Genomic DNA, 23,740 nt, shown 5'->3' with positions numbered 1-23,740 from the left:
GTTAAAATATGAACCGTCACCCTCTGATATGGAATAGAAGCTCTGAAGAACGTAAAGAAATTAGCGTACGGTTTTAAACGAGAGTTTTGAAAGTCAACATATTCGGTTTTCTCAGGCTGCCTTAGAGATTTATGCAAAAGGTAACGTGTTTTATGTACAAAAGTCCATTACCTGAACACTAAGTTATGGCAAGAAACAATAATCGCGCTTTAATCATGAAACTCGAGCGGAACAAAAGTGTAAATTCTTCGTTTGACATCAACGGTTTAACAAACCTTCGACGCAAATTCCTTCAGCTCATGTTTATTTATGAAGCTCATTATTCATAAAAGGCAACAGGTTTAAGCGTGTGAAAACCCAAGGCTTGCGTTTGCTAGCAAATTTTTTTTAGGGAAACAGACAAGCCTGATTGATTAAAAGCGACTGATTGCTTTCACAAAAACAAGAGACCCCAACTAGCACAAATAAATATATTTGAAGATGACATGGTATTGACTAAAGAAAAGAGTGTGAAGACACAAGCATAAGGCCTGGAATCAGACGCTTAAGATGCTAATTTGGTGACACGTCAATTCCCTTTGTCTCTAAGAGGGTGAGAGGAATTGGAAAGAAGTAAGGCAAAAGAGATGAATCTAACAAAGACACTGGGCACATGATGAAGATAATTTTTGAATTGCAGGCACAGAGCTGAGACAAAGCCATCTCTCATTTTTTTCTCATTGTGCTTCGTTGATTACAGTTAGAAAAGGGGCCATTGGCGCCAACAAGTATGAGCAAGTATGTAAACCATAATAATCAAGCATCGTCCACAACCTGTTTGCGTTCAGGAGGTGGAACGGGTACAAGTAAGTGCTCAAACGCGCTCGGCACGAAGCAGTCGCTCTCGTTATGCTGAGAGAGCTTCTTAGACCTCGAGCCCTGAAAATTCATGCTTTCTACATAGCAGTTGAGTGCACTTGCACCCTGTGATGTTGAGGGCGCACTAGCGCAGGAGGGGAGGATAGCGGATACTATGCCCGAACGCTTGACCCTCGGAGTTCAGAGTGTCGCAAAGCAGAAGTGTGTGCATAGCTGTCGGGAGAGAGAGAGAGAGAGAGAGAGGGGGGGGAGGGGGGAGCTGGGGTGGATTCAATATCTCATGGTGCTGGAAGCTCTGAAATAGGAGAGGAACTTGAAGCACAAGCTGACGACGAAGTACCAGATGTTTCTGGCCATCTGTGAACGGGCGATGAAGATGCGCCAGATCAAAACTACCAAGATGGTGTTGAAAGTATAGCGAATGTTCCGGAGCCTACGGGAAAAGAAAACAAATGTAAAAAAAGGGAAAATAATCCATTTAATAATATATTTTATACATATTATCACATATTTAAATTTCATATTAGTGGCATCTCCACTTAAGTCAATAATTATTTTTACTTCATGGCTGATATTAAATTATATACTATTCTGTAGGGATGCACCGATATAAAAATTTTGGCCGATACAGATAACCGATAATTCTCTATATTTGAAAGTCGATAACCGATATATTGGCCGATAAATCTCAATCCACATTTTTTTTTCATTTTTGAGAGCCTGATTACAAAAACAAAGTCTCACCATTAAAATCCATGTCCCAAGCACACAGTTATTAAGGATGTTCTCATTATAATTTTATGTAGCCTATATGACAGACTTGAAGCGTCTCAGCTAAGGGAAATAATCCATTATTTATCAGCTTTAATATATCAGTCAAATGTCCTTATCCGGCCGATAAAGATAACATTAAAAATGAACATATATTGGCCAATACCGATATGGTGGCCGATATATCGTGCATCCCTACCATTACGTCTAAATAGATTAAAGAAAACACTCAAAACTAAAAATAATTATTTGAAAAGCTGAATTTAGGCATCAAAACATAACTTACAATATGAAAAATATGCATTTATTTTGAGATTTGCTAATTCCATTCAGTTTAGATTCTATTTAACAGTTTGTTTTTTTAAGTGAGCATTAGGCCATGTTCAGACTGCCAGCAAAAATCAAGATTTTTTTGCATATACAGATTTTTGCAAGTCTGGACAGCAGAAAAAAACAAACATGAAATCCTATTTTTTCAAATCTTATTCAAACCACATATGGAGGTGGTTTGAAATGTGATTCCAATGAGATTTTTATAGATGCATCTCAGTCTGGATAAACCCATTTTTTTCACTCATTTACAATAGAGTTCAATGGGGGACAGAGACATTTGGCAATGCGACAAAATTGAGCAGCTGCATACGACAGTGCAGCAATTACTATTTCAGTGTGACTGTTGCTCTAGATAATCAGTTATCCTCAAGGTAACCTTGAGAACTTCAATACATACTTGTTCAAGTGTTTGCGTGCCGCTGGGAGTCCTGACAACTCTTCGTTGAGAACATACTTCTTAGTGCCCATGCAGTAATTCTCCATGTATTCTGCCCAGTGTAACTGCCTGACGTCAAAGTTAAATACCTGAGCATTGATAAAAGTCAGAAATTAATTTGAAAGAATATTTCATTCACAATATAATTTTAGTGTACGGACACATTTTAACCGATGTAAATCATGATTCACAGTCACAGATGAGACTTCTTTAACTGTGCTAACGGCAGGCTGTGAGTGTATTAATAGTACATATACAAACACACACCTTCTTGTCCTCAGCTCCCATCTGATTCATGAGCATGGTTACGTTGTCCGTGTTCCACACCCACGAGTGGCTAGTGAAGTACTCCAGCACCATCATGGCCTTGTGCAACCGAGTGATTGTCTTCATCATCCTGCGTCGCCACGGAAACAACACAGGGAACGAGTGGGAGAAAAGGAGAAATAGCTTCAGATGAGGATTGAAGGGGGGCTGGATGTGGAGTTTAACCCCGAAAGGGCATTCAATTTAATAAGAGCAGATGGTGACAAACTACAAAAGTAGTTTTAAGAAACCACAGCTTGTATATGACTTAATCTGGATGGTTTAGCGATAGCAAAATATTTAATTCCATGCAATGCTTTATTAAATAACAAAATGTAGGTTATTAGAGAAGCCCATTTCTGCCCCCCTGAGTAAAAATAAAACTGGTAACTGTCAGATTAAGTTTAAAATATTAAATATTTACATGGTTAAATATAAAGTCACAATTACAGTTGCAATTATATGATATCAAGTCGCATTGTCAGATATAGTCATAAGTATGAGAAAAATGTGAAATTTTTTACTAGGAGGAAAAAAGAGGCTTCCATAGGTTAGCTTGCCCAAATAAAGAGACGTAAATAAAATAAAAAGTAAAAAACTATGGAGCCCGGAAAGGGACCTTTGCAAAAAATAAAACATTAATACTTTAGCGTGCGCATGAGAATCTTTTTTATGTGCTCACAAGAAACTGTTCACGTGTTTCCGCGGAATATTTTGTGTGGTCACGCCATATAATTTCCGGTTATGTATAGGCTACTAACATTTCCTTTGTGTGTAACTGTCATCTTACTATGAAGAAAATAAGAGCATGGATGTGCATGGAATTAATAGAGATCTATTTGCTCAAAATATAACTTTCATTAGGACAGTAACTCTAATATCAAGGCCTTATGTCCTCTTTAAAGCATCCTCTGTGGCGGCCGTGAAACCGCGCCACGAAATGGGCTGATGGCGCAATACTGCTGTGTGCATCGTCCTATTTGCCAAATTTGAGGGTCGATAAAAAAAGATTGGTACACTGAAAAGTGCTCAAAATTTGGCTTTCATTAATGGAGTACATCTAATCTCAAGGCCTTATGTCCAGTTGAACAAATTTAACTCTGTGGCAGCCGAGAAACTACACTGAAATAGGCTGATGGAGCAATAATTTATGAACCAGTATGTAAAGCATACAGGACAATGCACAAATTTAACTCTGTGGTGGCCGAGAAACCACACTGTGAATTAGGCTGAAAAGACAGTTACTGTAAAAAGTGCAAATTTGGATACTGTAAAAACGTTTGTGTTTATGCAAAAGTCTGTATATTTTTTTATTTTTGCAAAGGTCAAGGGTCTCTGTAAAAAAAACAACAACAACAACAACAAAAAACCTCAATTACTCAAAATGAATATATGAAGACTTTCTTTGACCCATTCATCCTGTAGTTTATTAGATTCAGGTTAGATCCCACTGCAGCACTTTCGAACCACAGTCCTCCGGCAAACACAACTGTGGATTCCCATTATGTTTTGGTTGAGCAAAGATCACACGGTTAAAAGACATTGAAGGATCTTGGAGGGCACCTGGGCGCATTTGTGTACTTGAGATTCTTGATTTTTTTTCTGTTTTTCTTTGTGTACATTTATAAACTGTACTAGATGTAGACCAAATTTTATCAGGCTTTATCTGACAAAGCACTGTTGGAATTGTAAATGGAAATGTCCAGAAACGCCCAGTTTCCCATCAAGATCGGTTGGATAGGGGATGACGGCATGCATCGTATTAGAACAGCAACTTTGAAAAATCTCCAGATACCAAACACACCTACTCACTACTTTTGCACGGATGGATCAAATATCCAACTTATGCAGCCATCTTATTTTTTATATAAAATTAGAAGTACAGATCCTTGTAATTATATTTTAGTGGATTAAACTAGGGATTTTCAAACCTTTTAGAGCCAAGGTCCCCCAAATATGACCCCTTTGCGAAGGACCGCTATTTTAATAGATACAGGCAGCTGTAGTTTAATTAAAAAATCTTAAATCGCATGATTTCCAACCAGTCTTTGGAAAACAGAATTAAAATGAAATCATAATATAAAATTAAAAGAGAGAGATATTTCATTATTTTGTGCCTATAATTATTATTATTTTATAAATATAAATTATTTTAATTATTTAAAAAACAAACAAATATTTACATAAATTCAAAAATTGTATAAAATTATTGATAAAATATTGAAATGCATTTAAAATATATAATTATACAATTTGTATATGGTTAAAAGTTACCTTGAAAACCCTCAAAAAAGTAAAAAGTACAATTTTCTTGCAGGCATCCTAGACCCCCGTTTGAAAACCCCCCGTCTTAAACCAATTCCTAGAGCAGAGAGTTTGGTACCTGGCCCCATTGCTTATATTGAGTGCTGTTCTCTGATCAGTTTGGCGTTTTTGACAGAAAACTCGTGTAAACTGTCCGTATCTGATCTGAGTGGAGCACTCCGACTTGCTTGGTGAGTACAGGCGTTGTTGATCAAAACATTATTCCCAGCTTCCATGTTTCCATGTGCTACATGAGTAGACCAAAAGATCTCTCTTGAAGACTTAATGGCATGGTTTAGAAAAAGAAAACAAACATAACAAATAAGATAAACATGGAATTATGGGATGGATCCATCTCCTTTTCCAAAGAAGTAACAAAAAAACGTGCAGGACTCCATGCACTTTAATGCTAGCCCGCCATCAGCGTTTGTCCGATGCCATGAAGACGAGCAGAAGGCCAGGCTGGGCGCTTCCTTCCCAGCCGGCCGGCCGGCCATGCCTCCCCACGCACCCAATACCCAGTGGTGGAGGTGAGGGAGGGGAAGGAGGGAGGACAAAGAGGTGGAGAAGCGGGTACTGAAGACCTTACCGGGGCTTCTGACCCATCAACATGAGAAACCCGTCGTACAGCAGGGCAGGGAGGGTGTGACTCACTGTGGTCCAGTACTGATTGGTAAAAGGGTTGGATCGCAGGTTAACATTGGGGCGTCTGAAAGCCTGTTCTAAGGGGTTGGTCTTGAACGTCATGTTTATGCAGTACTCTGCGAAAAGGAATACAGGCATACAACATACAAGAGCATTTTAAACACAGAGCTACACACACACACGGCTAAGCACACACGTGGACGGGAAGCGTGCAGAACCCAGTCTCCGAGTGGGTTATGCATCCTTGCCCAAGACGAGGAGAACGACACGTGATGGCTAGACCGAGCGTGGAGGAGGAAGCGTGGGGGAGGAAGCGGGACGAAGCGGTCGGATTTACCTGGGCTCTCTTCCTGACATCCTGAGGAAGAGATCATATAGGAATGCTGGCGCCTTGTGGCTTACAGCAATCCAGTACTGATTGATAAGGTGATTGGTTGTGAGATTTACATTTGGCCGCCTGAAGGCCTGCTCGAGGGGGTTCCTCTTGAAAGTAGATGTAACATGGTACTCTAAGAGACAAAAACGTTTAACAGTAAACGGCACAGGTGCGCATGACTTGGTTCAGAGTTAAAAAGCAACACGGTCATTTACTTAGCATAGTATTAGGGATCCTTTTTAAAGTATCATCCCATCCATATATGGTCAAATTCATCTTAGTAAGTAGCCAGGGCTCAACAATGACGAGAGTGCTTTGGTCCAGTTAATAGAACTGTCATTTATTTTAATTGGATCACAATTTTTTTTTATAAATGATCATATTTATATATAATAAATGATTATATTAATAATCAATAATACTCAAATATATATATATATACCGAATTATGTTGTAACTGGTTTCGTAAGGTATTATCTTAATTCTGTCTGATACATAATGAAAAATATTGTTTTCTTTTTTTAGTTTGGGCAGTGAACATTTGGGCAGGGCAACAAAAAAAATCCGTATTGTTGAGTCCTATGGATTGCTCCAACTGCAAACACAATGCTGATTATAACTAAACATTCATTTGAATATTAACTAATTAATTAGGGATGCAATGGTTCCAGTAGAAAATGTGAACAATAGGGGCTTTCGCACCGGAGGAACCTTTTCCTAGTTCCTAGAACTATTGGTGAAAGTACGCGGATGACAGCGAGTTCGCACAGCGGGAACTAGGAACCATTTTAGTTCTAGGAGCTTTTGGAGGAATTTAGCTCCTACTTCAGAGTAGGGTCTAAACCAGCACAATAGGAACTATCAGTGACGTTAGAGTACGCGGATTGGCCAAACGTGGAAAACAGTGATAGATGGGCCTCTTAACCTTTACGCTGAGGAGAAAATCCAACGCAACTTTGAGGGGACCAAGCTAAACATGATCGTGTATTTCTGCTCAGCGAGCAACACTGGACATTAACCACACGGCATACGCTAATACCTTTTCATATACTGTCTACTTGTGTTAACGTATTAGACAGGACTGTTAGACAGATCGTAAACTAATGAACACAGAGAATGCGAGCACTGTTTGTTTGCTCAGGCTCTGGCGTTCTCAGCACCATCAAAATAAAGGTGTGCCGCGCCGTCAAAATAAAAGTCACAACAACAAGCGCGGCTTACGTCACTTCAAAGTTCCTACTGGCGGTGTGAATACAACAGGAAAACATTCCAAGGAGAACCATTAGTTCTCGGGGAACCGCCCTGGTGGCTAGTTCCTAGAACTATCCGGTACGAAAGCCCCTAATATGGTTCAGTACACTCTTGTACCATGGTTCATCTAATGTCTCTAATATCTATTTATATCTGTAAATAGATATAAATATTTTCAGTCCCACTGAATGTCAGTCACTCATCACAGCGATAGAATGAGTCAAACCTGTTTTAAGAGATCACTAGAGACATGTTTGTTGTGATAACAGTAACAACGGCATTGAAACGTATTCCAACAAATGCTTAGTTAAAAGGGAATGTGTCACTCAACCTAAACATGACATATCAGAAACTAAGGAGTTCTCACTGAAGCTAAGTATTAAATATACAGTTCATTTTTGAAAACCTTTGGTGTGTGTAATGCTCAATCATCATGGTATTTACTAGTTTTTATATATTCATACAAAAAGAAAAACATATACGGCACATTTTGCTGCAATATGCAGCTAGATGGTTGTGTAAAAAAGGGTCTTTTTAAAAATAAAAATGTTATAAAAATAGTGTTAAAATACAATTTAACTCAAATAATGACATTAACAAAACTGTTATACCCTTACAATTAACTGATTAATATGGATACAATTTTAAAAAAGCATTTAGTAATATAATACAATATAGTATAATCATAAAATATAGAACACATTATAATTTATATATTATATACTTATAGGTATTATATAACATTATTAACCTATTTATTTGCTGAAAATGTTTATGTAAAAGAAATTAATTCATGAAATATATATTGCCAAACGCTTAGTTTAACTGATTTAATGTAAATACTTGATGCGTTATTACTTGAGACAGTTAAATTATATTTTAAACACTGCTGGTGTCAAAAAATGGTGTTCAAATTGTGATTTGGCCAGTGAAAAATTACACTTAAAGGTAGGGTATGGGATTTGCAAAACGGCAGATTTTGAAAATACACAACTCAAAGGTCCTACCTTCTTTCCTCCAACGCTGGCCCTGACTCCACCCATTCGGAGAACATGGACGCGCAACTTGCACTTACTCTCTCTCTCTCTCTCTCTGTACCGGGGCGACGTGCACTTACTGTGACTGGGTCACGAGCTTTGAGTATGCACACGAAGGGGACACGCGCGCGAGGGGGATGGGGGTGTGGTACGACCGTTTGAGTGACGCACTTACTGTCCAATGATTCTAGGTGGTCTTGGAAATGATTGGCTGGAGTTTTTCCGAGTCCTGCCCGTTCCACAGATAATTAAATTGCTTAATTTTCATTTCAGTGCTTCTAACTCAGTGGCTGTAAGTGGGTTAGGAATAGGATTTCAAGTGATTTTGAAAAAATGGTCAAAAAGAAAATCACATACCCCACCTTTAACTGATTAAAATGGATTAAATTAATGTGTTTGGCAATAATATAATATAATAATGGACAAAGATTTACTTTGTTGCCATGTCACTTTTTCCATAAAGTGATGAAAGGAAAAAAACAACAATGACTACAGCACCACTACACCAATCATAATTCATCTACTAATGGTTATCATAACTCATTTCTCCCCACCCTACTTCACTTAAATCTGAAAACAATGAAGTTGTTTAAAAACTTGCATAAATCTCAATTTTAAAAATCCAAGTTAAATCTGTTCCCATAAAAAACAGAGCAAAAGAATGAGCCAGCTAACGCCCATAATATACAAGTTCGCATGTTCAAACGTGACACGGTTTTAAAGCTCATTCATTTAACGTGACAAGTTCTTCGATTTGCAGTTGGAGAGCAAAAATTAAATGGGAAAATGAAGCACTGAAGGCCAATGTGGGCATTTGAGTCATGCAGGGATTTGTTAGAAAAAGTGATTCATACCAACTTCACCCCAATGAAAAGGATTGATCCCGCCCGTCGTGCAGTTGTACACCAACATGCTTCTCGGCCTGTGATGGAGACAAAGGACACTTTCAGAAAACTGGCACCAAATATTCCATGACTTTATTTTCCAGTGATCTGTGCGTGAGGGATTTAGTGTGCCTGTTGGTGTTTGTGTGGTTGTCCAACCTGGCGTGCCTCTGTGAACCGGAATACCAGGCAGCGGCCAAAGTTGTGTTTATGACCACGTCGACTGGCACGAGGTCAGCGACAGCGTTATTTGAAGCCCTCATTGTTCGTAGAATCCCCTTTCCTGCCTGCACAACCAAAAAAAACAAAAACAGCTTTTAACATCAAGTAGCAATAAACAATGATACGAATGCAGTGAAATGCCACTGCATTTAAATCTGCTCTAAAAAAGTCAAAGTGGGGACTCACAGCGATGAATATCCCGCTAGGCCCATTGAAATTATCAATCCAGCCCTTTGACAGAGTGGGAAAGAAAGAGTGGTGTTCAAAATCCAGGCAGTATGTTTTAATGATGTTTGAGAATGTAAATGAGCATATTTACGGGGAACGGTTCCTTCCAGCTGGCTCCTACTATAGAGGGCCTGACGATGGCGATATTGAGGTTTCCAGACTCCTGTTGGACGAGGTGCTCCGCCAAGGCTTTAGTGAACGTGTATGTGTTAGGCCGCTCACCTAACAACTTTGGCGTTATTAAAGAGACAAGTTTGTCGTCCATCCACCTGTCAGTATCGTACAAATCCAGGAAGTTGAGGGAAAGCAAAAGAAGAGTTGCGTCTAGTTAATCATGCTTGAAATAGCTTCAATGTTCATTGTGTGTTACTTTGTCATTTCTGTTCTTGAATTTTATTTGTTGTTGTGTCGGCAATCTTTTTAAGCTTTTATTAGCAACATCATTTTTTGGGGTTATAAGATTGCAGGATCCACAGACAAGAAGAGTGTTTTGTAAGGACTTACTCCAGTGTGTCTATTAGCTTCCTGTAATCGACAGGTGGTGGATAGACCACCTCTTCGATGAGCTCTCGGTCGCAGTGGGCGTAGGCTGTGGACACGTGGATAAACACATCCAAATGCTTCATACTGTGAGCCAAACTAACCATCTTCTGCGTGGCCAGCACATTTAACTGCATGGCATCTCTGCAGCAAAGGGGACAGAAAAACCACAAACACTGAACTCCAAGGACACTGCAGAAACATGAGGTTTTGAATATACAGATGTGAAAATAAACCTGCAGCGATTTCTGTAAAACCACCTGACCCAAAAACGTTATCTAATCATGATCATTTGCAATTACTGTAGTTTCAGTCTTTCAACTTACTGAGTTATCCAAATAAATCATTGTTTAGCAAATATATACAGTGAATGACATAAAATATGCATTTTATGTCTCTCTCACTGGGCCAGCAGTGTTACTTGAGCACTCCAAAATGAAGTCAGGTGAAGAATGCAAGCGTTCGTGTCACAAATGTATAAACATGGCGTTAGCATGCATTTTGGACGTATAGCATTCCAGTTTTTTTTCCGTTTTTTTTTTATTGGCCAGTACAGGTTGGATCTGATAAAATGCCACAGTGACAGAAGAATTTGGGTAGAAATATATTACTAATGCAAAATATTAAAATAATATATTAGAAAAAAACAATAATGAACATTTCTTATAATTACTACTATTATTACTACTAGTATTAATAATAATATAATTATAAATTTGTATTATTATAAATACAATAATTGTAGTATTGTATAAATATTATTATTAGCAATTAGCAATAATAATCATATCGATTATATATTATATATTAGCTACTCATATATTATGAATACTATTACTAATAATTATTATTTATTAATATTAGTATTATAGTGCTTAATTTGTGCTATAATTATTACTATTATTATTGATGTTGTTGTTAATAATAAATTGATTATGTTATTCAAACTTGTATTATTATTATTAGCATTAACAATAATTATAATAGCAATAATAAAAGTAATTAAAACATAATAAAAATAATATTTATTATTATTGTTACAGTAGGGCTGTAACGATACACCAAACCCACGATTCGGTTCGTATCACGATTTTTGACCCACGATTCGGTTCGTATCACGATTCTATCACGGGGGCGGGGCTTTGGGGTAAAAAAAAAAAGAGAGCGATTTTGAGGGGAAAAAAATTATATCTTTATTAAATAACATTTGAAAAAAACTGTATAAACTGAACACAAAAGAACAATATTAACTATGCAAATTATTAAACTAAACTAGGCAGTGTAGGCTGCTGCTTATAGGTTGTTTTCTGTGCTCCAACTAAATTGATTTCGGGATGGTGCCGTAAGATATGCATCTGCATGTTGGACGTGTTGCCGGTCATTTGAGGAAGCTTCTTAAAACACTTATGGCAAATTGTGTGGGTCTTGTCGACTACACGATTTAATTATAGAATATCAAATAAGTTGTGCGATTATTGATTAAAAAAAACTCCATGTTTTTGGTGCTGACGAGTAACATGTAAGGGTGGCGCTGCCAATAAAGGACCTAAAAGCTGTCACAAAGAACCGGCAAAAGTAATGATTATGAATATGTCAAATATAGCGAGGAGAGATTTTAATTGTTTATTAATAAACAAGTGTTTTCTGTTAGTGTCGGCTCACTCGGCTAGAAAGATGAAGTTGACGATGCTGACTCGCGATTGTCGCAGTAGTGAACGCGCCAGAGAGAAATGCACTTTTCATACGGATTACAAGAGCAGTCTGTTTTCTTTCGTTTTGAATTGTTCTGTTTAAAAGTAGACATTTCAATATAGATATATGTCTCAGGTCTGTGAGGCAAGACCTGAGACATATACCTTATACGCTGAGTTTCGGTTCATTTATGAGACGAGCTCCAGTTCACGCGCCGACGCCTCCGTGTCATGATTATCTATTGTCTGCTATATTTACTTCTTATTTATTAAATCCAGGTAATTGGTTGATGAAACACTGATTAAAATTAAGAAACAATTAATACAAAAAGAAATTCACTTTAAAGAAAAGCTTTGTGCTTTCTGTTTGAGGTCTCTGTGAAAGTTTTAGTGCCGCTTCCAGAGAACTGTCACGTCTGTAACATTGTTTTTTCCTCATAAATGCGAACACGAAAAAATAAAAGACTATTTTATGTTCTGGGGAGAACCAACCCTTCTTCATCCGGTGGGTAGGATAGTATTACTTTTGGTTTGTGCAGTGTAATTCACTGAATTACTAAAACCATATTTTGCCACCTAAAAGGTAGAAAGATGTTTTGTGTCACGTCCGTAACGCATGTGTATTTCCCTCATATTAAATACAAAATGCATGTGTAGACTTATATTTTTCTAATGTCTGGACTCCTTTTTAAAAGGAGTATGGATATATAAACAGAAGTTTCAATATAGTGGTATTAAATGCATTAAATACATTTATATTTCAAGTTTTGACTGCAAATGTCACGTCCCATAACGCTGAAATTGTCCAATTTTACTAGTTTTGGGATGTAGGTCTACGTATTTTATATTAACTTCAAATAATACTAATAGTAATTTAAAGATGTGGTAGCATTGGATCTGGACGGGAAGGATAACTCTGGGAGTTGGAAGGGGTGTGTCGCGATTCTGCCTTCTCACATCGTGGATCTGAGTATCGCGATTTCGGTTTTATATATCGCGTATCGTTACAGCCCTAGTAAACAGTCCCTCAGTTGCTTCCTGTGATGTATCCGCCTAAATAATCAGAAGCATCTAAACTTGTAGCAGTAGATTTGTGGCGTCCTGTGGCTGGAGATTACGGCTTACTTCAGAGGCTCGTTGAAGCGGATAGTGGCAGCGCAGTGAAACACGATGTTCACGCAGCCTGTTAGGGTCTCCTTGTCGTCCGTGCTCAGATCCAGATCTGGCTGCGTCAGGTCGCTGTTGACCGCCACGATCTTCTCTCCGAAATCAGGCTGCTCCTCCCGCAGTCTGTCAAAAAGCTGAAACATTTAAAGATTCAAGATCACTTTCACCATAATCCCATATCACAGTCTAGCCAAGCACTACAGCAAACACATGCATTTCTGTCATGCACGCCCTGTGAAACATGCTGATGTCACATACATAGTGCATCTGCGGCTTAGTCATTAATCCATACTTTTAAACATTAAGAAGTGAGCAGTGACATATGCTTTAGTTTAGGAATTGATTTCAACTACATTAAGAGAAATCAGAAGCTGAAAACTCCTTAGAAATCTTTTTTGGACTTCTTATGCTGCTGGGAAAACTATTCTCATCAGACTTTTGAGGAACATTTGAAATATTTTGCTTAAAATGTCCACAATAGAACACTAGTTTTTTTTTTCCAAGGAGAAAAAGAAACATAAATAACTAATATATATATATATATATATATATAATAACTACCAATAATTAGGACTTTACGTTATACTAAAAATGTTATATACACAATGAAAAGGCAATTCAAAATTAATGTAAATACCACAAATATTAATGGACTGTTCTATTTGCCAAGTTAACTAATGTCACTGTTAATAGCATGACTAATTTCACGACCCCTCCTTGTTTTACAAAAATTGTCATGTATCATAATGATACATGATGTATCATGATGATGATAATGTATCATGCTATCGTGTTTTTTTATACAAATATGAGGTATATGGACTAATAAACATGTTGCTAAACAACAAGGCCATCCTTAAAAATATTTTGGTTTGCAGTAACAGCAAAAAAAAAAAAAAAAAGGGTCGGTAGGTAGGTCTATATATTTTTTTTTCAAGATTCAATGTAAAAAAAAAAGGATAATTTTGGTCATGGTGATTAGGTCGGTATGAATTTAAACAAATTTGCATATCGTGACGTCACTGACTGGGTCTTCAACCCCCATGCCTTCGGGCGCACCATTGCGAACCTCATTCTGATACAGGTTATAGACCACAAACAATTTGAAATCTTTGTAAAAAAAAAAACATATTTATTGCATTAATTCCAGCTGCATTCATTTGGAAAAAAATAGGCAGAATCAAAAGAAAAAAAGGAGCCACTAGATTTCAATGAAAGTGGATTTTCAGAGGAAAACAAATAAATTAAAATGACTAATCTCACCAGCGCCGCGCCGACTAATAAAACAGCGCGTTTGGCACCATTCGTTTACATTTGACCCATACTGTTACAAGCCCCCTATCTGGTCTAGGGGCAGGAAAGGAGGGTAACAAAAAGTTGCAGGGAGAGAGTGAGAGATTTGACCCATAAACATCTGCTATTATTAACGGAAATCAGTGTGGTCAAATAGCTAGGCGCATTGTAGGAAACTATAGGCCGATTAAGTAGTCCTGACATATTATGGAATGGTCGATTTTCTTTTGTGCAATTTAGTACATTTCGGTATGGGATGTGCTGTTTTATTGGTCAGCGCGGCGCTGGTGAGATTAATTCGCGCCGCTCTGACCATTGGCTGGCGCAAGCAAACACTTCTCCTGCGCTGTCGAGTCTGTCGCGCTCGCGCGTCTCGGTCCATTGAGCCACGCAGATTACAAGTCAGCGCAGCGCGAACTCTGTAACACACCGCGCCGTTTCGTCCCCCTTTCGGTGTGTTTGGCTTCCCACACTTATGTGTGTTTGTTTGTCAGAGCCTGCAGTTGCTGTGTGACGCGCGTTCGCGGTGGGCATGTCATGACGAGCTGGACGGGCTCCGAGAAAAGGCCGTTAACATTGATTCCCTATTTGACCATTAAGAATTTCCAATAATGAGCGACTAAATGTAGGCTCATACAGACGTATTTTCACAAGCAGCCGCGCCGCAGCCATCATCACCGAGCGCGAACCATTGACAGTGAATGAAACGAAGCGAACGCACAGGCCATAGTGTGACATGCGTAAACCAATGGTGTAAACATAATCATAATAGATGACGCCACGGGTTTTTATTTAAAAGAAAGAACGTAGCCTACGCAATTTATATTCACAATACTTACTATAATAAATGTATATTATTTTATTGCATTTGTATTAGTTGTTTGAAGAGTAAAAAAAAAATCGGTCGGTCTTAATGCAAGTTTACAACCGGCAAGTCGGTCGGACTAAAAGGGGAAAAAAATAAATAATTGGGTCGGTCCTAATTTGACAGGGTCGGTCGGGTTACGGCAAACAAGAATATTTTTAAGCATGGCCCAAAGTCGAAAAAACTGAAGATAAAAAAAAAAAATTAAAAGCTAAATAGAATAATAACTAAATCAAATAAGAATGACTTTATATAATGACAAAACATTATATAAAAAATATATATAAAATAAAGGCAAATTCAAAATATTAATAAACACTATAATATAAAAATAATACTAAAATAAGATATTAATAATACTAAAGTAACACAGAAAATTTTAATTTTATTAAAGAAGCCTCTAGTTTTATTTGATGTAAACCTAAACTTAGGAGTTATGTTCAATTCATTATCCTTGAACAATTTGCTTGCATGCATCATTGCAGAGTAGAATTGTAATAGATTTAACAAGTTCTAACCGTATTTTGCTTTTTTAATTAAACATTTTGATTCCAATTGGCCAAAATGACTGCCTAGTTGAAATATTTGTTCACTTGAGAGAAAAAAAATCAATTCAAAAGCTGAAAAATATACAGACTTATTTTCTACATCACCTTGTTTTATGCCAAATGTATCACTCAACAAAGTAAAATTAAAATAAATAAATACCCGAATTGAGAAACCAAACCAAGGTCCCCAACAATCTTCCAGGCCTGCACTTACTCACCTTGCAGTTGATCATGTCAGAGATACGGGTATGGGGTGCCTGTCCTGCTTTGGGCCGGACAAGTACATAGGCAGCTTTGACACCGGGACAGGAGCGTAGCAGCTTCTCCAGAAGTACTTTCCCCATAAAGCCTGTAGCCCCTGTGATGAGAACATTTTTCCCCTCGTAGTACTCTGGAATGGTGACCATCTTGAGTGCACCTTCCCTCCTCTGTTACACCCCTGAAAAAGACCAAGAGAAACATTGCCACACGGTATCACACTGCAAATATGCACACATTTCACAAGGGATCTCACCCAAATAGAGAACTGTAAAGAAGCTCAAAGCCATTGCTTTAGAAATAGTGCCGTTTCGTTAGTCTGCGGTAAATATTTTCTGAGGTCACTTCCTTCCTTCCTTTCCTGCCCAGATCTCAGTCCAAAATTACTGCAGAACACTAAAGGCTTAACCGCCTGAGACTTAAAAATCTGTAATGCCTACTTAAGAGGCGGTATTGTATTACTATTCAGGACCGCAGCTGGGTCAATAAAAGTGCTCCTGAATGGCCTTTAGGTGCATCGAACGAAAATGTTTTACATTTTACTAATTGATTGGACAAATTGAATGGTGTAGTAAATCACAACAAAATACACAAGTTTATTATTCTTATCTATTCTTATCTCTTGTCCACTGATAACAAGCTAATACAGCTCATCCACAGCAGATACTGGGTTAATATGTAACCAAATAACAGTGAAGAATTTTCTACTTCAGATTTCTTCTTGCCCAGCCAAAGTAATCACATACACTACTGTTCAGAGGTTTGTGGTCAGGAGGATTTTTTTTTAAAGATGGGCTATTAATGTTTTTATTCAACAAGGATGCTTTTAACTGATAAAAAGTTACATTAAAGACATATATATACCTATATACAATAATACAAATTCTTTTTAAAATGCATTTCCTCGCATAATGTAGTAATTACATTAAAAACCTCCAAGATAGCCCTAAATCCATAAACATTGGAAAATGAAGGCATATATGATTAGATTCAGATTGTACTGCATACTAGATCATTTAATCTATCTGACAAGTTTAAAAAGTTGGCAAGCCTAAAAACAGTATGTGGGTCAAATGTAAATGACCCAAAAAATAAAGGATGCAATCTAATCTCACTCAGTGTTTGATCAGAACAAGGCTCACTTAAACACCCTGTAAAACAAGAGTTTCAACTTAAAGTAAGTGTTTGTGCGGCCTTAAAATTTTACGTTTAGTCAACTTGAAAAGTTAAGTTGTACTAATTAACAACTTGGATATTTAAGTTGACTAAATGTAATTTTAAATGAACATTTAGTTTATTAACTCTTTCCCCGCCATTTCCGTTAGGGGGCGCTTTTACTCATCTTCTGAAAGAGTACAGAATCTCCTGATCAAAACACAGACGAATAAGAAGCAGAAACAAGCGATATCACGCATGTAATATAATGCGATCATCAACATTAAACAGCATATAAATCAAAACTGCCTAATGTTACTGAATGAAATGTTGACCCAGGACGAGGTACAGGACTGTGAAGCGTTGGGGGTTGATGGACTCGATCTGCTCCATCTATGTTTTGATCATTATATTCTGACTGTATCCGATCTGGATGTCAGCTTTTTGCTAAAAATGTTCAAGTATTCGATAAAAAAGCATTGCATGAAACTAGAATACAACGTTTTGTTTGTTTAAAAGCAGTGGGTCTGTTCTTTCTTTTGACATATTGAATGTTCAGATATTCATACAACAGATATTTAAACTTTTGTGAAAAAATGCTGGCAGTGGCTGGCCTGGCAACTACAAAAACGCTGGTGGGGAAATAGTTAAATTGAAAAAGATTTTTTAGAGTGCATAACACACGTTGGCTTGAACCAATATATGTTGTTTCAATCTCAGCCTGCCACTTTCACCTAATGTGTCCAGCCACATCATACGATCCTTTCCGTAAACACTAAACAGGCCACTCAGTATAAAAACTTCCCGCTGGCCATGTGCTGCTTTGTTTGCTGCATAACACTGATGCCAAGTTCCACAGCTGCATGCACCCCAGAGTCTGACACTGTATGGCAGCAAATCCTGGGTTCTTTCCAGACTTGCAGGGCAAAATCTGCATCAAAAAGTCTCTTAAAATCATTTAGTGAAGTGCATGGGTTATTTTGACGCCCTTGCCTTAAGGGCAAGCAGCCAATCTAGAACTAATGAACGCTGGTTTAATTGTAGGGGTCAGGTGCATTATTCCAGAAGCCGAGACAAAACGTTGTGCAGTGCGATTTCTTTCCAAGAGCCACTCAGCACTTCTCTGACTAAGGACCGAAAGCTGCCTCTGCAGTGACACTGGCATTAAACAGCGTACAACTGTCAGGGAGCAAAGCTTAAAAGAAAGTTCAGGGACTGGGCAAAAGAAATCAGTCCCTATAGAGAGGTTGGCATTTTCTAACCCTGAAAGCTGATCTCTCACTAGGCTTGCAGCGGTAGTCGTTGATACCTGTGTTACATGGTGTTCGGCCATACAGCGATTACATTACTTGCCCACTACTGTCGTTTTGCTTTTTTTATAGAAATAAAGAAACATTTAATTCAATTGGAAAAAGGACGCTACAATTATAAACTGAAAGCATCTGCTCTGCTCTAAAGTTGTCAAAAGAACCGACTTCGGTGCCACGAACGCATCGCTTCACTTCAGAAGGCCTTTATTAACCCCAGGAGATGCGTAGAGCACTTTAATCATGAATGCATTCGCTTTGATGGACTTCCAAAGACATACAGCCATTCACTCCCATTATTAAGCTTGGAAGAGCCAGTTACATTTTTTAATATAACTCCGATTGTATTCGCCTGACAGAAGAATGTCATATACACCTAGGATGGCTTCAGGGTGAGTAAATCATGGGCTAATTTTCATTTTTGGGTAAACTATCTAGGGCTGCACGATTAATTGCATCAAAACCGCAACGCGATTTGCGATTATTTTATGCGCAGCTTGTAGTTGCAGTGCGGCTGATCGGTAGTAGGGGTGTAACGGTACATGTATTCGTATTGAACCGTTTCGGTTCGAGGCTTCCGGTTCGGTACACATACAAACCGAACGAATCCTTGGACCATTTTTCCTGTCGACAAAATTCGCGCTGGCGCGACCACCACAACGTTGCGCAACATCAAATGGCAAGCGTAATGAAAGCGGAACGAAACTGCGCTACTTATGTGCTTCACGGATCGTTTATCAGTTCGGACCAGCAACATCTGTGCAGCGCGCACCGGTCTTGATCAAGCGACACTACAACACAGCGCTAAGATCCAGTAAAGAAAACATTTGAATTCGCCACTGAAGTAATACCATCGCTGCGAGATCTAGTGAGAAGCATTCACATTTCTCCGTAATTATCCGCAGATCTCTATTAGATCAAACAGCGCTGACGTGGAAACCAGGAGAAATATTGTGCCGTGAATGAACTAGTAATACTTTACGTCCACAGACCAGCAACATTCACCATGGATTTAATATAGTAACACTAAATGTAACCAGTTTGGCTGGAATAGTGAAATGCTTTCAAGTACTTCACACATCTTTTTCCAGCACTTCAAAACTCAAATATTATACAAATAAATATATGAAGAGTTCAGATGCAAAAGCCTCTAAGTGCCATTTGAAATTTTCTTCTCGAATGATCATTTTTATGAAGCTTGTATATTTAAGTTCAGTAATTTCACTCAAATGACAATTAATAGGTAATCTTCATTGCCATTTAAAGGAACACTCCGACTTTTTGGGACTTTAGCCTATTCACCTTATCCCCCAGAGTTAGATAAGTCCATACATACCTTTTTCATCTCCGTGCGTGCTATAAGTCTGTTTGACGCACCCACCGCTAGCCTAGCTTAGCACAAAGACTGGATGTAAATGGTTGCAGCTAGCATACTAATCCAAATAAGTGACAAAATAGCGCAAACATTTTCCTATTTACATGTTGTGATTTGTATAGTCACAGAGTGTACAAAAAACAAAGTCACATGAGAGACAGACATATTTTAACCGTATAAATACTGGGAACTATATTCTCTGAAGGCGAAGCACTGCTACTTGGGCGGAGTGATAACCGCAGCACCTGAGACGCGCTCTCTGCTCCTCACCACGGCTCGTCTCAGGTGCTGCGGTTATCACTCCGCCCAAGTAGCAGTGCTTCGCCTTCAGAGAATATAGTTCCCAGTATTTATACGGTTAAAATATGTCTGTCTCATGTGACTTTGTTTTTTGTACACTCTGTGACTATACAAATCACAACATGTAAATAGGAAAATGTTTGCGCTATTTTGTCACTTATTTGGATTAGGAAATGCTGGTTCATCTGAATGCCAGAGGGCGCTCTCATGCAGACACGCCAAATATGCCCCGCAGCAGAAGTACAACACCACACATAATTCCGGGAAATCCCTATCGGGCATCATCACTGTAGCTGAATAAACATAAGATTTAAACGCTTTAATTGTTGATAAACATGACTTATAAATACACGACTGCCTTATTCTGTGTAAGAAGAAGCCACATCATCTAACAGAAGGATGCTCAACTGTCGTTATGGATTGAGTTTGGAGTAAAGCATGTTATTAAAATGTTGTCTTTTGTTGGACAGGAGGTTCATAATGATTCTCATTTCTCATGTTTGAAAAGATGTTTGACCTGTGTTGCTTTTTCGAATGCACACTATAAGTGACTCAAACTCACAGTGCTTTCAGATGGAGCCGTGTTTACGAGCTGTTCATCAATGACAATCTCCGCATAAAAAACAATCGCAGCATTAGCGATTTCAAAATCGCGATAAGCCATCTCGATTTAAAGTGCGATTACATGGAAATTGCGATTAATCGTGCAGTCCTACAACTATCCCTTTAAGAACCCGTTCAACAGTGCTCAAAATGCTAGAAGGAAATGCTGGTAGTCACATTTTGAAATTTCAGTATTTTGACAATTTCTTTTTGACAACTCTACTCTGCTCCATAAAGTACGAGCTGCAGAGTCACAGCACAGTCAGATTTCACCCATCACATGATGATAATAAGGAGAGATAACTGTCAGGATTTGGTGTGCAACAGATCCTGAGCATAGACTAATTTAATCTTGTGAAATGTGTGGTCAGTACTGCCACTCCCTCCCTATACACAGAATATGCGTGATCGTGAATTCAAGAATGCAAATCTCACCAACTTTTTCCGAATTCTATATGGAAACATCTGACATGATCATGTCCCTTTCATGTACACCAGATGCAAATTGATCCTAGATCCCACATCCTCAGTTTGAATAATTCATGTGTCACATGGGCACCTGAGGAACTGAACAACTGTAACAAGTAAGAGGTATGTAAACAAATACCATCAACAGAATGAATATGGTCAGGAGTGCTTTAGCATTAAGCTTTCCATTAAGAGCCTATCCAAAAGTACCTAACCAAGTAAGAGCCTAACCTCAAAGCTAATGGGATCGAATATCGTGTGCATAGTAAAACATTACACCAATAGACCTAAGTACTGAAGTACAGATTCAAAGATACAGTGACAGTAAATAAATTGGTGTTGTCACAAGACTGCACTGCCTTTGCATCTTGTGATCCTTATCAAAACAACACAGTGGGGATGTTCATCCACACGAAACAGCATGTTACTGAAATATGCAGAATGAACTATTTTAAAAGTAGAAAAATCAGGGATACAGACAGAAATTGTTCAAATAAACCCTGCCATCCAAATCAAAACAAATCTGTCAAGTGAACAAATCACTTATTTACTTCCAAGAACTCATATTTTCCTCTTACTCTCTGTTTTGAAGCGCATGACTGCTTTTCTCTCTTTAAAAACTATGGAACAAGAAATTAACAATTGGGTATGGGAATGAGCTGTTCATTGGTTGGACTTGTTGAATGAATACACCTTTATTGAACAAGTCAGTGTTTTGAGTCTGACTCAGAGTGACTGGCTGCATCCGAAATCTCATACTTCCCTACTATATAGCAGGCGAAAACAGTATGTGACAAAAGAAGTAGGCCTATGTCCGAATTCACAGTGCTCATAAAACAGTAGGCAAAAAGTACCCAGATGACCTACTACCCAGTGAGATTCTGAGGCCACAGGAGATGATTGGTGAATGGTAGTGAAGCAAACGCAAATGATGCTGGTAGGTCACATGATAATGACAACATGGCGAATGTAGTACGTCCAGATTACATTCATACCACACACATTCATACTACAGTACTAGTCAACATTTGAAGTGCATCAAAAAAGTTAATCAAAGTTGTCCTACCTAAGACAAGAACAGGTATTGTTCAAAAATTCATGGATAACTTTGATGAAAGGTTTTGGTCCACTTCAAATGTTAACTACTATATATAGATTATAGAACATACTGAAAAGGGTAGGCTATCATTTAAGTCATTCAGTTTATCACGAGTCAATCGCCATCATATCAAAAATAGGCAGAATAATTACATGTAGAGTTAATAAAGGGCAGGGAAAAGATGCTTTAATACTCTTTTTTGAGTCGCTTAGTAGTTTAACAAACATGCAGAATAATAAAGGATTTGTTTTGTAATTGAACGAATGTTAGGTTAACAAATCAGTTGAGTAAATGACTCAATGACTCGTTCAAACGCAAAAAGGCAGACACTTTTGTCGCCACCTACAGGCATAACGCCGTGACGTGCAGAAAGAGTGAATGAACGAATCAGCTAAACAAATCTTTTGGTGAGCAAACGATTCGAATCACTGAGTGTGATGATTCTTTTACTGTCTATGGATGAATCACGTTATCACAATCATCATCACTACCGCGTTGAGCGCGAGCACAAATGACACATGCGTCACGTTTAATAAGAAGCTCACGCGCCCCCTAAAATTAACATTTTAACCTCACTGGTCGCACAAACTGTAGTGTTTCGTTATTTATGCTTAAAATGTTTTGAAAGCATATGGGGAGATGACAATCAATATTACAACATAGGCCTAATTGCAGACAATAGGGGAATCCGATATATACACATTTAATAACTGTGCATTATTAATAAAGAACACACACTGCAATACAAGTCTTATAAGTTTCAACAGACATTCACATATGTTTAAATATACCCACGAACTCTTTAAACGAAGAAAAAAAACTGTTTATGGTCACCAATTTGAAATGGAAACAAAATGTTATTTCTCGAACAAAATTGTGAATTTAAACAAAATATAGTTGAAGCATTACTTTCCAGCTGTGCGTCTTTCAGGGAGGATTTTCTACACACCGGCGCGGCGCTAAAAACCGCGCATGCGAAAGTGTGCTAACGGCTAGCATTCACTCTCTAAAAACGTGCACACTTAATTTTGCGCTTAGGAAAAACAAGGCAACAAAGGATTTAACCGTGAAAAACACGTGCGCTTACCTGTAATGTTTAATCTATTTTCCCCGCACTGTTTTTGCGCGTTGATCCGAGGGCTCTGGTGCTCTATCCAGCTGTGATGGGAAACGCAGTGATGTAGCTTAGCTTCGCTGAGAGAGGAACTGACTGATGATGGGTTGCCAGATGATGCGTCTCAGAGGAGAACAGACGTCATAACCCACCACGCGCCAGGAATACCGTCCATTCGTGATGATTCTATTTGCAAAAAGATTTGTATCATTATTCATATTTGGTGTATATTCGCTGGTGAGAGTTTGACTGGTTCTGGTTAGAACCTTAGGAGTAGGGATATTTTCCATAATAATAGTGCTTCTC

The 23,740-nt window shown here is 38.2% G+C and overlaps 1 protein-coding gene across 2 annotated transcripts; it reads right to left on the bottom strand.

The window, feature by feature from the left end:
- Positions 1-301: 301 nt before the first annotated feature.
- far1 (fatty acyl CoA reductase 1) lies at positions 302-23,534 on the bottom strand. Of its 2 annotated transcripts, none has more exons than XM_056250944.1 (12): positions 23,408-23,534; positions 15,974-16,194; positions 13,008-13,183; positions 10,156-10,335; positions 9,743-9,920; positions 9,610-9,654; positions 9,361-9,488; positions 9,172-9,239; positions 5,598-5,769; positions 2,666-2,795; positions 2,360-2,487; positions 302-1,291 (listed from the first exon to the last, which is right to left on the bottom strand). In XM_056250944.1, exons 2-12 carry the CDS (start codon positions 16,160-16,162, stop codon positions 1,129-1,131), a joined length of 1,557 nt encoding a protein of 518 aa, XP_056106919.1. In that variant the 5' UTR covers positions 16,163-16,194; positions 23,408-23,534; the 3' UTR covers positions 302-1,128. The 2 variants fall into 2 exon arrangements, with proteins under 2 accessions (XP_056106919.1, XP_056106918.1); XM_056250943.1 differs by lacking the exon at positions 5,598-5,769 and adding an exon at positions 5,991-6,162 and having other exon boundaries at positions 23,408-23,532.
- Positions 23,535-23,740: the final 206 nt, after the last annotated feature.

This window comes from Rhinichthys klamathensis, unplaced genomic scaffold (genome assembly GCF_029890125.1).
Source record: "Rhinichthys klamathensis goyatoka isolate OS25496 unplaced genomic scaffold, OSU_Roscu_1.1 h1tg000076l_1, whole genome shotgun sequence".
Classification (NCBI taxonomy): domain Eukaryota; kingdom Metazoa; phylum Chordata; class Actinopteri; order Cypriniformes; family Leuciscidae; genus Rhinichthys; species Rhinichthys klamathensis.
The sequence above is the reverse complement of the archived record's forward strand: the minus strand, read 5'-3'. Positions and strand labels throughout refer to the sequence as shown.

Coding starts and splice junctions, on each gene's coding strand:
- far1 (XM_056250944.1), bottom strand. CDS start 16,162: ATGGTCACCATTCCAGAGTACTACGAGGGGAAAAATGTTCTCATCACA. Junction 10,336..13,007: donor CGCTTCAACGAGCCTCTGAA/GTAAGCCGTAAT, acceptor CCTTTGCTGCAG/AGATGCCATGCAGTTAAATG. Junction 1,292..2,359: donor GCACGCAAACACTTGAACAA/GTATGTATTGAA, acceptor CTTTTCCCGTAG/GCTCCGGAACATTCGCTATA.